The following is a 14,911-nucleotide window of genomic DNA, read 5'->3' as shown; positions in this document are numbered from 1 at the left end:
GGGCATTCGACGGACGAGAAATTAAACGGGACTAGACGAGATTACGTCTCATTCTGGAACGATGAAAATGCATTTTCATCCGGCAGAAGGATTCTTGGGGCTTTGAAACGTTACATATTCCTCTGTTTTTTTTGCAGGCGTCAAAGCTTTCGACTCCTTTATCTCGACCCCTTTGTACTTTTCCCCTCTGACCGTTGCTCGCGATGCACGATCGAACGACAATATCATCGGTGTCAGTGCACAATCCTCGTTTCAGGCGACCGACTTTAGCCACCGGAGTTCGCGCAAGCGTCTTCCGGATCAGCCTGTAAAAGCGACAGGGGGTCGCCGGAGAAAGGGGAGCGTTCGCAAATCAATACGTATATGTCCGCCAGTAACCGACCAGTTGGGGCTCGTCCTTCGCGATAAACGCATCGAGAAATTAAACGAGCGTCGAAATTCAAGCCGTACCGTGTCCGTTAGCCGTTTTCTCCAGAACAGTACAGTGACTGGACGATCGATTTCTGCTCGTTCCATGAAGAAGGAACACGCGAGCTGGAGTTTTCGTGTGCCAGCACGAACGACGATATCGCGAGAAGGCGCGAGGTGCCAGCTCCCCGAGGTAACTGACCCTGTGCAACAGCGCGAACGTTCAGGCTGAATCAACTCGAGCACTCGAAGAGAGACCGGTGACCTCGACACGAACATCGATCGGCAGCATTTCTTCCAAGGAATCTTCCTACCACCTCCATCGTCGGCCCGAGATCGTCGCTCGTTCGGAGGCGTAGCAGAATCTCGCGACGAGCCGGTATACCCGAGCGGGTGGAATCGCGAAGCGTAGGGTCGAGATAAGGTCGAATTTCAGGGTATTCGATCGGTGGCAAGTCGAGTCGCAGCTAGGGACCACGATCGAGCTACCGAGTTCCAGAAAGGCCGTCAGGCTATTGGGACGTCTGGTGGGAGCGCGTGATTGCTCGTTCCGCACGGATTTCCCGAAACACCCCCAAAACGGCAACCCGTCGTCGTCGTGGTGCTGCCGGGGCCCCGCCGCTAGCCGCGAGAGATCGCGAGAAGGGAGCTTGGCAGGATCGATCGGCCGATCGCCCAGAGGATCGGCCTCCTCGTGCGCGACCGGCTCCACCAGCACCACCTACGCCGCTTACTGGCGGCCCAGTGAAATGGAGGAGAAATCCTCGGCTCGGTTCTCCGACTATCTGTTCGCCAAGATGGACGGCCAGGACGTGTCGGCCTCTCAGGGTCCCCGTAAGGTGACCGCCGACACCAGGAAGTTCATCCGGGAGAATCTTCTCCTCGTGGTCACCTTGTCTGGCGTGATGTTCGGCGTAATACTCGGTAAGTGTCCGATAATTTTCTAATTAATCCTTACCTAGATCTCCCTGCTCGTGCGTTCGAATAACCCGACGAACGCGTTGACCTGATTCCTTCGTGAACTCGTCGACGATATGCCAAGTAAATGTCAGCCGTATCGAGAGTAACGAAGGGAGAAGAGGAAAGGATAACGATGCTCCCCTGTCGGAGAAAGTTAGCAAACTTTCCTCGACGTTCCTTTACGATACGCGCGAACGCGGCGAGAAGAATTTAGGGCCACGTTACGTATCCTAGATAACGATTACGTCGTGCCAAAAGCGGCCTACGCTTTCGTCCATTACGGGGAAGCGTGCCAAGGTCGAGTTCATCCGATACGAGCCGATCTTATTTTTCACTACTACGCTGCTGTTAAATCGATCACAGCCCATGGACAAGATAACTTTTCGCTCTTATTTCTATTGCGTTTTTCTCGCGTCCTCCCTTGTCACGTGTACAAATGTCACGCACGTGCAGGTAATGGCTCGGTTATGTACGCTACTTTGCGATCGGGGCTTCGTAATTATCGAATACAGCCTGTTTCGTAACGAGAAAAATAAAGAACTTTCGAATTAACGCCATTCTTTGTGTTCCCCACTCTCGGGCGGTTATTAGTACCTATTCTGTGGCGTAACTGTTGTTTAACCGTTCTTTCAGCCTTCTTTTGTCTTTCTCTAATTAAAAAAAGCAATCGTACAGCAACCAGAGCAAGCATTCAAATCTGGGAGGTTCTACAAGAATATGCATGAAGTAGGTGGTTCCAGAAATTTCAAAGCGGTGATTCCGAGTTGAACGATATGTCGCGTTCCGAACGCCCCCGCGAGGTGGTAACCGACGAAACGCGAAAGTGTTGTTGACTCATGGTTCAACATAGGTTCGGCAACGTGTCGCTATATCGACTAATCCGATATACATATATGTATTTAGCACACTTATTGCCACGAACACTTTTCCGAAGCAAGAAACTGATGCAAACAATTTTCAAATATCCTCTCAACTGTTTTAATTATATTATCTACGGAATTTATGAATACGCGTCATTTTAAAATATATGTCATAATCTCTGCTTCTTGCATCACAGGTTACGAAACGCCTCTTACATCTTTCGACGTTCTTAGTCATGTGTAACCACCCCGGTGAGACGATTAATTTCTTAAGGAATCGGCTGTCGTGAACTTGAACCGACAGAGGAACAAAGAGCATGCACGGAATAGGTTTCGTTCGGGATCGACGGGAACGACCCACATCGAAATTAACATCGGTTACGTAAAACCGGTAACCACGTTATCCCGTTAAAAGGTGTCAATCATCGGCAAGAGGTTTCTTTCAAAAGTCTCATCTAATTAACTTGCCTGCACGTAGGCTAAAGGACCAATCAACCTTGAACGAGCGTTTCATCCGCCCGAATCAACTCCTTCAAAGATGCGTTGAAACGCGACCTGTTTTCAAACGAGTGGAGAGTGGATCTACCCTTCTTTTGTTCGATTTTAATTCCGAGATAGTGGTTTTCGAATTGTTCGAACGACGGAACTTCCTCTCGATAAAACTCTACGTAATACGATGTCTCTAAATCTATGCAAATCGTTCCTATTAGTTGATCAATTATGCAACAATTTCGACGGAAAGCTTTCATCGGTTTCGCGCACGTATGTCGATAAGCGGACTCTTTTATAACTTGACCTGTTTACACCCACTCGATGGCTTTATTTATTTTCGTAGACTCTTCGAAAGATACAATACATTGACTCTACGAATTTTATTCTGTCAAATGATATATTACAATGGTTCGATCGAAAAATTTGTAATCTTAATGTAATCGCAAACGCGTACAATTCGAGATAATTATATTTCAACATTTCAGAGGCAGGACTTGTTTTTAATCTTATTGCGTCATTTCGTCACGTTCACCTTGAACAGCTTTAAGCCCTCTAAAAGCAGCTGTTATATTCGTAATCTGATTGTTTTTTTCAGGGTTCGGTCTGCGACCCTTGAGCCTTGGCGATGACGCGGTTATGTTAATCAGTTATCCTGGAGAACTGTTCATGAGGTTGTTGAAGTTAATGATTTTACCACTGGTGATTGCCAGTCTTATATCTGGTAAGATTGAAACAAGAAACATAGTCACGATGAAATATCATTGCCTGATAATTATTAATCCTTTGGACTAAGAGATGCTGACAACATTCTTTAAAATTCGATTCAATCGGTTGAACATAAATTGCAAAACTTTGAATCGCTTACTTTCGAGAAGTTGGTATGATTTTGTAATGTTATTAAGATCCTACATGATCGTACTAAGTTTGAAGCAAATTCCGAAGGTCATGTGCTCCCCTCGCAAGATAATAATTATAGTGCAAAGGATTAATGAGGGTCTAATAAAAAAAATTTGTTTGGGAAAGCGACGTTGAAATGCGATTAAATTTCAGGCTCGGCCAGTTTGAACGCAAGAATGAACGGCATGATCGCCGTTCGAACTTTGGTGTACTTTATACTCACGTCGTTTCTTAACGCTGTCCTTGGCGTTATCCTGGTGCTACTCATTCACCCAGGGAATCCTGGAATTCGAAAATCGATGACTACTTCGCACAGCGGAAGAGCCGTCAACATCTTGGACAGTCTGCTCGATTTGGGAAGGTATTGGTCTATCTTCTGTGTTCGAGTTTCTAAGAAATCGTACCGGTTGTTAGATATCGATTATTACGTTCGTTATTTCCGTACCTTTGCGTTGTCACGTATGACAGCAGAGTTCCGGAAATTTCCCACGATAAAAGTAGAGTCCTTTAGCCGGTCGCTGGGGAAACGCTTGACTCGTTCTACTGTGAACTCGCCGACGACAAAAATATCCGCGACAATTTTCATGGCAGCCTTGCCTGTTAGCGAATTCGTTTTATCGATTACATTCGTCTATTTTGCTCGAGAAATCGATCAAGTTCTATCATCGCAGGACAACGTGTTCGTCATTCGATACTCGTTCTCGCTGATATACCGAAGGTCGAACTTATTAAAGCTAAAGAGAAATTCAAATACCTAACGAGACCACGTGATTTCGATCGAGTCACGGATGAATCAATGACGATTAAAGGTTTATCAACCGCTGACCAATCGAAATGTCTATTAATAGACATTCCGATCGATGAGATATAAAGTTTGCTCGAAGCGATCTAATCGATTCGTCGTCTTCCACGAAATAATGCTACTCGTTTAATCTAATGCGACGCCTATCAATTGAACGTATCAATTGATCGAGTGTCGCTGCCAGGATTAAGGTCACACGAAATTGACGATCGGTGAACTTTTTTCCGAAGAAAAGTCGAATGACACACAACTACGACGAGAATAGAACTTTCATCGATCGTACGTACTTTTATTTGTGCGAGTAGAAGAGGCTCGTTTGAGACGTGCGTCCGTGATGTATATCGTCGACTAATAGAATTATACGCTATATCGTGAATTACCTACGGAAACCGTTAAATGCAGCTATCGATTAAACATTTATAAACAAGAAATCAAAGAAAAAATGCTCAACACATCTAAGACGAACTTTCACGTCCTTTACAGGAACATGTTCCCGGACAATATTTTCCAGGCAGCCTTTCAGCAGGTAAATTACTCTACGAATATGAACGATTAACCCTCGAATGGCAGGCTTCGGGTCAATCGTGACGCAGACAGTTTAGAATAATTAACGATTAGGCATTCAAGTTTTCGAGCGAAAAAATTGGGAACGAACTCTATAGCACACGTAGGATCAGCAAAAACGTGGTTCCTGCGGTTCGAGGATTAATCAACGACGACAAATTGGTGTCTAACGACGAGATTGAATTTTGTCGATAGGCGCACACGGTATACGTTCCAAAGACCCAGCCTTTTCGAAATCTCACGGATTCGATATCCACGGATGTTATGGGGGACGAGGAGCTGATGAGAGTAACTCAATATAGAAGCGGCACGAATACCTTGGGTATAGTTTTCTTCTGCCTGGTGTTTGGCACGTTCTTGGGAACGCTCGGGGAGAAAGGCCAGATCGTGATCGACTTCTTCAAAGCTGTTTTCGAAGTCATCATGCGAATGGTGTCGACTGTAATGTGGTACGTGTACTTGCGTAGTTTATCGAAACGACGAAGAGGCATTCAAGCTCTGAAACGATCGATAATTTTTGCAGGATGACACCGGTAGGCATCACCTCGGTAATAGCCGGCAAAATATTGGGCGTCGCCGATTTGGCGCTGGTGATGTCGCAGCTCGCCTGGTTCATCGTCACGATCGTGATCGGTGTGTTTTTCTATCAGCTGGTGATCATGCAGCTGATCTATCTGGCCTTCGTGAGAAAGAACCCCTTTAAATTCTACGCCGGCCTCGCCCAGGGTACACTGACCGCCTTCGCCATGGCATCAACGTGAGTCGACGATCTTCGAACTCAGCCCGACCTTCAGAGTACCCATAATATTATCGTTTACCTCACATGGCCTCGGTCGTCGTCGACATTTCAGTTTCTTTTCCTGCTCCTTTACTAAATTACGCGCAATTTACTTTCATTTTCCTTCGAACTATTTCTTGTTTTCCGTTTCATTTAACGAGGTGTCTTTTCGTTTCGGGAAAGGCAGAGAGAAACTAGTGCAACGATACGACAAAGACTCGAGAAACAAGTGAACGCACGATTCGAATCGATTCATAGAGACAAATGTGTTTCAGCCAGCCGAGAAGAGGCTTTGCGAGGCCGTATCCTACCTACCGTTCCAAAAACGATCCATTTTGAGCAGCGTTTTACAAGCTCAACAGAATACTTTGACGCTAGAACGTCACTTTACTCCTTATTCGAATACGAGCATATAAACAAAAATATCGTTCTAGCGTTAAATCGGTGGTGAAACGCTGACGAACCCTTCTCTCTCCGTCGATATCGTCCCGTTCCTCTTCCTTTATGGGCCCTTTATGTTTTCTTGAGTGTTGCTCGCGGGGAAAGCTCATCGTTGCCAATAAGAAAGAGAGAAAGAAAGAGAGAAAGAGAGAGAAAGGGAGAGAGGTATGCAGTTCCGGGTGGCACTTAGGATGCGGATACTCCCGGTTATTAGCGACCATCCACGAACTTTCGGCTATACTTTGATTCCCATTTGTAGCATCGTCATACGATACGTCGAATAAACCGAAATTTCGATGGTGTTCCATGTTAAAACAAGAAAGAACGACCCGTACACGGAGTTACCGTTTGTCGGCCGTGTCCGTTGAGCCGGAAATCAGCTGACTCCGTGTCAACTGGACTGATTATTGGCATGGAAGCCTTCGCTATCCGAATCCTCTGTCCTGCCGTAGCGAGACAAAGGACAGAAGAGGAAGATACCGGCAAAAGGAGTAAAGAGGCTTTTATGCCAATCACGTTTACCATCTAAGTATTTTCCCAGAACAAGAGGAAAGCTGAAAAAAATATTGTTTGCTCGTGTCGAGCCCGCTCTTCCAGGTTTGCCGGCGTCATCCATCACTGGCCAGAAGCCCCGAGCTACGATCATTTTCTTTCTCTGACTATGTTCATTATCGTGGATCACGCGAAGCAACGATCATTTTTTCAGTTTATCCATCAGCATTTCATTCGGCATCTTCAATACCCTTTGCCCATCTCCGTGTTTCCTGGAACTTTATTACCTTCCTCGTTCACCCCTTCGTCCCCCGGTGCGTTCCCTTCGATGCATCTTGGGACAGAGAAGCATTCGTCCAGTAACGAATTCGATGAGCATCACTTCGGACCTTCCTTACTACCTATTATTCACGCTATAGATCATTCTCTACTAGTCACCGAGCGTTCGGAGTATCTTTCATTCGCCTTCTTTTACTTTTCTTCTTCGTGGATCGTAAGAGATTTGAAAGAAAAATACGAGTTATGGTTTACGGAATTCATCCTACTTTTGTCCGTGATTATAATTTGATCTCGAAAGTACCTGTATCAAAGGTAGCTATAGCGTGAATCGAGCCTTCCTGTCCTATCATTGCGGTGGTCAAGATCGCGAACGTCCTGTACCATCACTATTCTAATTCAACTTATTTTCTATGTGGCTATTAACTTTTTCCAGAAGAGAGGTTGTGACTGAGAGAAACCGCTCTCAGTGTATCTGAACAGAGACTGTATGAATATCATGATGATGTATTAGAACACGCGCTGCACGCGGCCTTTTGCAGGTGGTTCAGAGACCGAGGGTGGCCTTGGTAAGTAATCGATGGCCGCACACATGAAGATACATACGATTGTCTGTTCCAGGAGCTTAAACAAAATGTTTAAAAAAAAAGAAAACGACCGGGAGACGGAATGGACGGAGTTCGTATTCGACGAGAATATTCGACGATTAACCCTGGTTGATTTTCAGTTCGTCTTTGCGGTCATTCTGGTTTATTATTAGTCTCTTGAGCCCTGTCCGTTCATTGCAATTTGTAATCGCCGGACGCTCTATCAATCGACCATAACGCGTACCTTCAACCTTTTGTCGTCTTGCCTCCTATTCGCGCCCGATGGATTCGTGCTCATCCGTTTCATTGCCATATTGCCCTTCAGAAGCATCATTCACGACCATGCAACAATTACGAGATCTCTCGAGAATTAATGACACTCGATTTTACGCCAGAATGACCCGTTCTTCACGGACACCGGCAACGCAGCGCGCCAACGAATGAACTTACTTTTCTTGTCACTCGCCGCAAGCTCTACCGGAACTTTTTTCTAACGCAACTTTGTACAGGGCTGCCGCGCTTCCGGTCACGTTCCGCCTGATGACGGACAAACTCAGGGTCGATCCTCGGGTGACCAGATTCGTTTTGCCGATCGGCTGCAACATTAACATGGACGGGACGGCGTTGTTCGTCGCCGTAGCCAGCATATTCATCGCTCAGATGCACGGTATCGTTTTGGGCTTCGGTGAAATTATAACGGTTATGTAAGTATCCTTTTTTCCCGCTCTCTAGTCGCCTTTTTCAGCCCATCGATTTTACGCCAATGAAGCTTTCTTTTTCAAGTTTAACCTCGACTGCCGCGTCCGTGTCATCGGCGTCGGTTCCGAGCGCCGCCCTCGTTCTTCTACTCGTCGTTTTAAGCGCCATCGATGCTCCCGTTTATAATGTCTCTTTGCTGTTCACCATCGACTGGTTCGTGTAAGTATCGAGGAGCGAGCATCGACGTAATATGCCTGCGGCGATATAGTTTTTAAATATAGACAGCGTAAACGACTACGCTTCCGGTGCCTATTTTCTCATTTTGCGACGTCTGTTTTCCGCAGTCTCGTGCTCTTTCGCGAAATTCCATTGTTCGAGGGTAATAAAAGCGAGCTGTCGAATCGCCAAAATATCGATGGCTCGTATTTAAACCGGGCCATTCGTTACCGTTGTACGTATAGTCTTACTAATCCATCTATCTTTCGTTTGTCCGCAAGCGAACTAGGTCATCGACCCAAATGCGTTGCCCAGTTAGCAACGTCGCTCTAGTTCCCTTTTTCTATTCGTCTTGTCGAACCGAATTCACCTGACCATCCTTCGTCTATCGAATTAGTTCATCCTTTTCGATTGTATTACGCTTTAATTAACGAGCCTACATTTTCCGCAATCCCGACTATTCTAGAGATCGCATACGCACCACGAACAACATGTTGGGAGATTGTTACGCGGCTGCCGTGGTCGAGCAGTTGTCGAAAAAGGAGCTGATGGCTTTGGACGCAGCAGCCTACCAGGTATTTGAATCGATTGATCGGAAATACGATCGACTCGTGAGAAAACGTAATCGAGATTGATTATTTTCAGTCGGAAACCGTTCTACCAACGACCATCGCCAACGGATGCATTTCCGCGAATAGGGTACCTGATCCTGACACCATCGTCGTCGAAATGCAAGACGACGCGAGGATAGCCGGCGTCGCCAAGTAAACAAGCTTGTTGGTAGGGCTAGGCTATCACTTTGTACGATCTAAAAGATCACGTACACTTGCTCCGATTCATTCGCTACGTCCCTTAACTCTGCTTTGCTACTCGCGCTATGTAAACGATCTGCGCCAGGTTCTCATCGTTTACATTCTCGCCAAGTCTTAAGGATCAAATTGATACGCCATAAGCGCCATTCCACGATACATTTGCGTCATCGAATCGTATCGGACTGCATACGTTTCGAAGTCGGCAACTTCGTTTTCGAATCTCTTGTAAATTTCATCGAACAGCGATAATCGAGTATATAAGAAATCGAATCATTTCACGTTGTAACATTCATCTTTGTATCAGCATTCTGCTTCTCGAAAGCGCTGCTTCGAACCGACGCGAGTTCGAGCGGCTCCTTTCAATCAGTTCCTCTCGTTTCAGCATCAGCGTGTTGCAGATACCGAGGAGCGTGACCGAAGAGACGGTTTGACTAGCGGTTCATCCCGATTTTTAGTTTAGTAGCGAACACCATCGATTACAATGCGTTCAACGGGGATCAAAGAAACATCGTGTCGCGTGATCTCGTCGCGCGTCTTTCTATCGTCTCGCGATAAACAGTTGTCGCTGTACCGTTCACGGCAAACTTTGCGCGTTTGCCAAACAATTATGAGATCATCAAACGTATCAAACGTGAAGTCAATATCAAAGGGGGTGCATATATCGTGTTTCAGCGCCGTTGACCCTTTCTCTGCGCGAGACGAACGTTAGTTCGCGAACAATTGCCACGAGGAAAGACAGAAATTGTGCGTACACTTTTAGCTTGACGAGTATAGCAGCGAAAGGGTTATAACGTAGCAATAACGAGACCGTTTTCGAGCTTTTGTAGCGGCTTGTTCGAGCAACCAACGATCGCACTCCGTAATACCAATGATCGCGTGAAACAGCGTCGAACGTGGTGCCTTATTTTATTGCGGCTGTTGTCTAAACGGCCGCTTCGAAAGTAGAGAGAAAAGCTCCTTTAATTTGTCGAGTGTAAAACAACGTTTGCTCATTGCCTCGCTCGAGTAAAAAAAAAAAATGTTTGACGACCGATCGTTTGTACTGCCACGATTATCTTTTGTACAATTAACAACTTGACCGTGTCTCGATTTCGCGAGACGTTCGAGGATCGATTTCATCTGTTTTCATAAAAATTGTCACTGAAGGCAATGGGCGAACCGTTGCACGGCACCACGATCACTTTTGCGGCGAACGTCCCATATCTAACATCGAAATTCGAGTGTTAGCGACGACGCGGATGATTACAACAAAAAAAAAAAGAAGAACACGAGTTAAGCAAAAGATTGTATGCCACACTTTGCGTTATAATAAGGACACGTAGATTTTAGGAACGTTGTGATATCAATTGAAACCTGTAAAGTTGTCGTTCAACACTACCAGATCGTAGACCGAGAATTTGGAAACAATACCTATAGAAGTATGTATATGTAGCTTCCTTTAGTCTTTTTTCGTACGGAATTCAACTTTTTGGACCATCGATGAACCAGAATCGGTGCACAGAATCTCTTTGAAACAAAGAAAACGTTCGTCCCGATACGCTTCGAGGAGAACGGTATATTCGTACCTCTGTGCATTCGTTGACCAGCCTTGTCCTCGCGAGGGGTTCGTTCATAACCCGAATACACGGTTCTCGATTTCGTAACACGGATCCAATGAACACGAACGAGAAAAAAAAGCAGAATATATCTAGCGCTCGTCAACGAGCTGTCTTAAGACTGGACATGCCATTTGAATTACTAACTGTAAACGTTATAGAAGAATTTTCAAGAGAATCTACTAATTTTAGACCTTAGGAACGTAGGTCGATACGTGTTCTCTCGTAGAGACTGTTTAAATGTACAAATTAACTGGATAAAATAGTGCTTCGTAGAGACAGTTATTCGTTCCTTGACCGTCCGAGGAACACGCGCTACTTTCGTTACGTAACATTTCGATCGATCGAACTCTCATCGCAGTTTACGTTGAATAATCTTGCTTGTTACGGTCATTCACGTTTCACTTCTTCTGTTCGAGTAGCAAACAAGACGGCGCTCTTTGTTTTTCTAGCATAGCGGTGGTAAGGGGAGGATAGAGAAAGAATTTATCAAAATACATCAAAGACTAAGTGTGAATATACTTGTAAGGCTCAATGTGTTGTATAACAAGATGCAGATTTATACAAGACCATGCGTTGTTTCTTAATACCTACCTTCCCTAATTTATTCGATTTTCGTTTAAGCGGTAAGGCGAAGGGTTGCATACAAGAACGTAAATTTCCTAAAAAATTCATTTATTTAAGATCCACCGTCAGGCGGATCCCTGGCTCACGGGGGAGTCTTTGTACAAAGAGTTCGTTTTATACAAAATATGACAATATCTATTTCCTAACATTTATGCGTATGTACCTGGCAGAAGTTTCGTCTTCCGTAACATCGAGATTTCGCGCGAAAGACGAACGAGGAAAGTCGACAAATTATATGGAGACGGTTTAAAAATGGGCGGAGATACGCGATCACGAATATCGGAATGATCAGTTCGCTCGTGTCGTCGCATTTTGACCCGATGCTACTTACCATGCTCGAGGAAACAATCGTTCGAATAATCGAACTCGTTTCGGTCTCTAAACATTATATACGTCACTGTACACACGCGAGTTTCACCGAGCATGCCAGGAACATCGAGCTCGTTCACGATAAGGCAGTCTATCCTTTTGATTATAAGAAGCAATCGCTGCTTCCTTTTGTCCGTTCGTATGATAAGTATGTACAGGTTTACTTAATAACTACGCGCTCGCGTTGGCACCTCTTATTTACAACAACTTCGAGTATTTTTCGGCTATCGATCGATCCGATGATCGAAACGGCAAGTAACAGTCGTATCGTACAAAAAAAAGATAGAAAAAATAGAGTAAAGGAAATACTATCGACGCAATCGCCTCTTTTCCGCGGACTTTGAATACGATCTATTCGTTAAGGTTATTGCGGGACGACGAGGTTTATCTACAATAAATTCGCTTCGATTCTAACAGCGTAAAAGAGGCGTTTGTCTATCACGATGCGCATTAAAAAAGATAGTTTCTTTGCACCTTGGAGCCTTCGAGAATCCCGTCGAAGGTCAGTCATCTTAGAGTCTCTATTTTACACACGCTACACACTGGAATCACACAAAATCGAATCTACCCTAACGCTCGATCGGCACATTTTCTAAAGCATCGCCGTGATTCTCTCTTGTCATCGATTACACGCGACTAATACTAACACCTGACGTAAACGAACGATCGCTTCGAAGTACTTTTAGATCCTCAGTTCGGCGTCGGTAACTGGAATACCTCTATTGGCGTTTTGACCGGCCCTTTGGGTGGCGGGTGGCACCAAAGGACTGATGCTGGGACTTCTAGTGGCAAGAGGGGACAAGGACGGGGAGAAACTCGGACTGAGAGCGGCGGAAGGAAACGTGCAAGCGTCGTGACTAATGGGAGACCTCGGAAGGATGCCTCTGGCCAACGCCGGGGCCGCCAAAGACCTAGGAGCAACGGAAGTGAGCAACGGTGGGGGCGGAGCTTTATGTACAGACTTGGTCTTGCCGCTGCTTCCCGAGTTTCCGCTCTGAACGCTGGCAGCGTCGTCTTTTAACCTGGCTATTTCGCTGAACACGTGAGCCAGAGGTTGGTAATGAGGACCCCAGTCGAGCAGGTAGTCCCAGTTGTAGGATCCCGTCAACTCCTCCTCGCTGTGCACGATGGAACTCAAGGAGCCGTTCATGGACGGACCCCCGGGCACTTCCAAACCGGACATGGGTCTTCCAGGTTCGCCGATCTTGCCATAAATTAACGTGGCGATGTCTGCCTCCGTGGCAGCCTCGTCTTCGAACAGATGCAGGCTGTCGAGGGGCAAAGCTTCGGGTGGCCTTCTGGGCGTACCAGCCGGAGGATCCACGATACCTAACCTGGCCAAATATTCTTGAGTATTATGGACAGACAGATCACTGGCCGAATCCCCTGTCTGTTGACCTTCGTTTATCATTCGAATCTCTTCGTCTTCTCCGTCGTCTTCGGCCGAGCCTCTACCGGACGAGCCCGACTGGTCGCTGCCGGACAGTTCGGAAGTAGCTTGTTGTTGTCCGGATTGACCCGAGGTACCGTACGGCGGTATCTCGTCGTACTTTGGAGGCGCAAACTGACAGGATGCCGCGCCGCCTGCACCGTTACCGTTTCCCGAGCCACCGTTTCCTGCCGTACCGACACCCGCCACGCTTCTGATCGGAATTGTGTCGAAAGCGCTCGGATCAACGTAGCTGTTGGACGCGGTAGCGTTGCTCTCGCCGTTCAGACCGGGTTTCGTTCCGGGTTTCTTGTGTCGACGATTTCGAAGATGAAGATACAAGAAAATAGCACCGAATGCGATCACCAGAAGAAGCAGAGCGATCAACAGACCCAAGGCCCAGTCGGCTAGACCGCCGTTCGCGGCGACAGCCATGTTGGAGCCAACGTCCGTCGGGTTGGCCAACGCGGTAGCTCCTCTGGCTTCGTTCGTGTCGCTGTCGTCCGTCAGGGTAATCTCTACCACCGTCATGTTCGACAAAGATCCCTGTCTACCGGAGCTGGCACTCACCACCAGCCTCGAGGACTCTTCGACGTCCATGTCGATGTGCACCAATTTCTGTTTGACGATCAACGCACCGGTAGTGCGATTCAGTTTGAAGTAAGGGTGTTGCGACGTCAACTGATAAACTACCCGGCCGTCGGGACCTTTGTCGCGATCCGTCGCCGTCACGTGGCCGATCACCGTGCCAGGCAACACCTGAGTTCCGCTTTTGATTCCGAATCTGTACATCCTCTCCGTGAATTGCGGATAAAACTCGTCTCTCGATTCGATTTCCACCCTGACTCTGACAGCAGCTGTTCGGCCACCCGTGTCGGTGGCTCTCAGGGTGAACGCGTATCTGTTTCGCAATTCGTAGTCGAAAATCGCCCGCGTGGTTACCGTGCCGGATTTCCCGTCGACCGCGAACAGCTTCCAACTGTCGTCGATGTCGGAGAAGCCCGTAGCCGCGGCGGACACGATGGAATAATTCAAGGATCCGAATATACCGCGATCCAGATCCGAGGCTCGAGCGGAGAAAACGGTCGTTCCGATCGGTTCGTTCTCTCCGACGAATTCCAGATATTCGGAGACCGGGAACTTGGGCGAGTTGTCGTTGACGTCTTCCAGATGGATTCGTAGCCTCGCCAGGGCGCACAGAGGAGAAATTGGATCGCTGTCGCACGCCATCACCACCAGATTGTGCACGTCCGGTTCCAGGTCACAGTCCAACGTGGCGTTCACTAGCACCGCGCCGGTACTTTTTTCTACGCGGAAGAGACCTCCGTCGTTTCCGGAAGTAATCTCGTAAACTAAATTCGCCGCCTCGCTACCGGCTAGGTCGTCGTCCTTGGCTCGCAGAGTCGCCACGGTCGTTCCACGTGCCGCGTTTTCCTTGATGAATACCTGATGGAGCTCTTCCAGGAAACGCGGGTAATTGTCGTTTACGTCTTCCACCGTGACGATAACCGTAATAGGTTCGTCTCCTACCAACGATCCGGTCGTCATGTTCTCGTTCTTGGAACCCAACCGTAAGACGTACCTGTAAAAATCGTTACGGTTAAAAC

General features: G+C 46.9%; 2 protein-coding genes across 4 annotated transcripts in view; one reads left to right on the top strand and one right to left on the bottom strand.

Moving 5' to 3' along the window:
• The first annotated feature begins 1,012 nt into the window (after positions 1-1,012).
• Positions 1,013-11,448, top strand: Eaat2 (Excitatory amino acid transporter 2). Of its 3 annotated transcripts, none has more exons than XM_076533994.1 (11): positions 1,013-1,332; positions 3,316-3,441; positions 3,771-3,978; positions 4,903-4,945; positions 5,179-5,432; positions 5,507-5,740; positions 8,067-8,261; positions 8,341-8,475; positions 8,939-9,047; positions 9,118-9,236; positions 9,667-11,448. In XM_076533994.1, exons 1-11 carry the CDS (start codon positions 1,158-1,160, stop codon positions 9,713-9,715), a joined length of 1,647 nt encoding a protein of 548 aa, XP_076390109.1. In that variant the 5' UTR covers positions 1,013-1,157; the 3' UTR covers positions 9,716-11,448. The 3 variants fall into 3 exon arrangements, with proteins under 3 accessions (XP_076390109.1, XP_012147458.2, XP_076390111.1); XM_012292068.2 differs by having other exon boundaries at positions 9,118-9,252; XM_076533996.1 differs by lacking the exon at positions 1,013-1,332 and adding an exon at positions 2,729-2,990.
• An 89-nt stretch (positions 11,449-11,537) lies between these two features.
• ds (dachsous cadherin-related 1) overlaps positions 11,538-14,911 on the bottom strand; it is a 209,956-nt gene continuing 206,582 nt past the window's right edge. The window contains exon 17 of the mRNA XM_076533993.1: positions 11,538-14,886. Within this exon, the coding sequence (XP_076390108.1) occupies positions 12,558-14,886 (2,329 nt within the window). The 3' untranslated portion in view covers positions 11,538-12,557. The remainder of the gene's footprint in view (positions 14,887-14,911) is intronic.

The sequence above is a fragment of the Megachile rotundata genome, chromosome 7, assembly GCF_050947335.1.
Source record: "Megachile rotundata isolate GNS110a chromosome 7, iyMegRotu1, whole genome shotgun sequence".
NCBI classification, from domain to species: domain Eukaryota; kingdom Metazoa; phylum Arthropoda; class Insecta; order Hymenoptera; family Megachilidae; genus Megachile; species Megachile rotundata.
The sequence above is the reverse complement of the archived record's forward strand: the minus strand, read 5'-3'. Positions and strand labels throughout refer to the sequence as shown.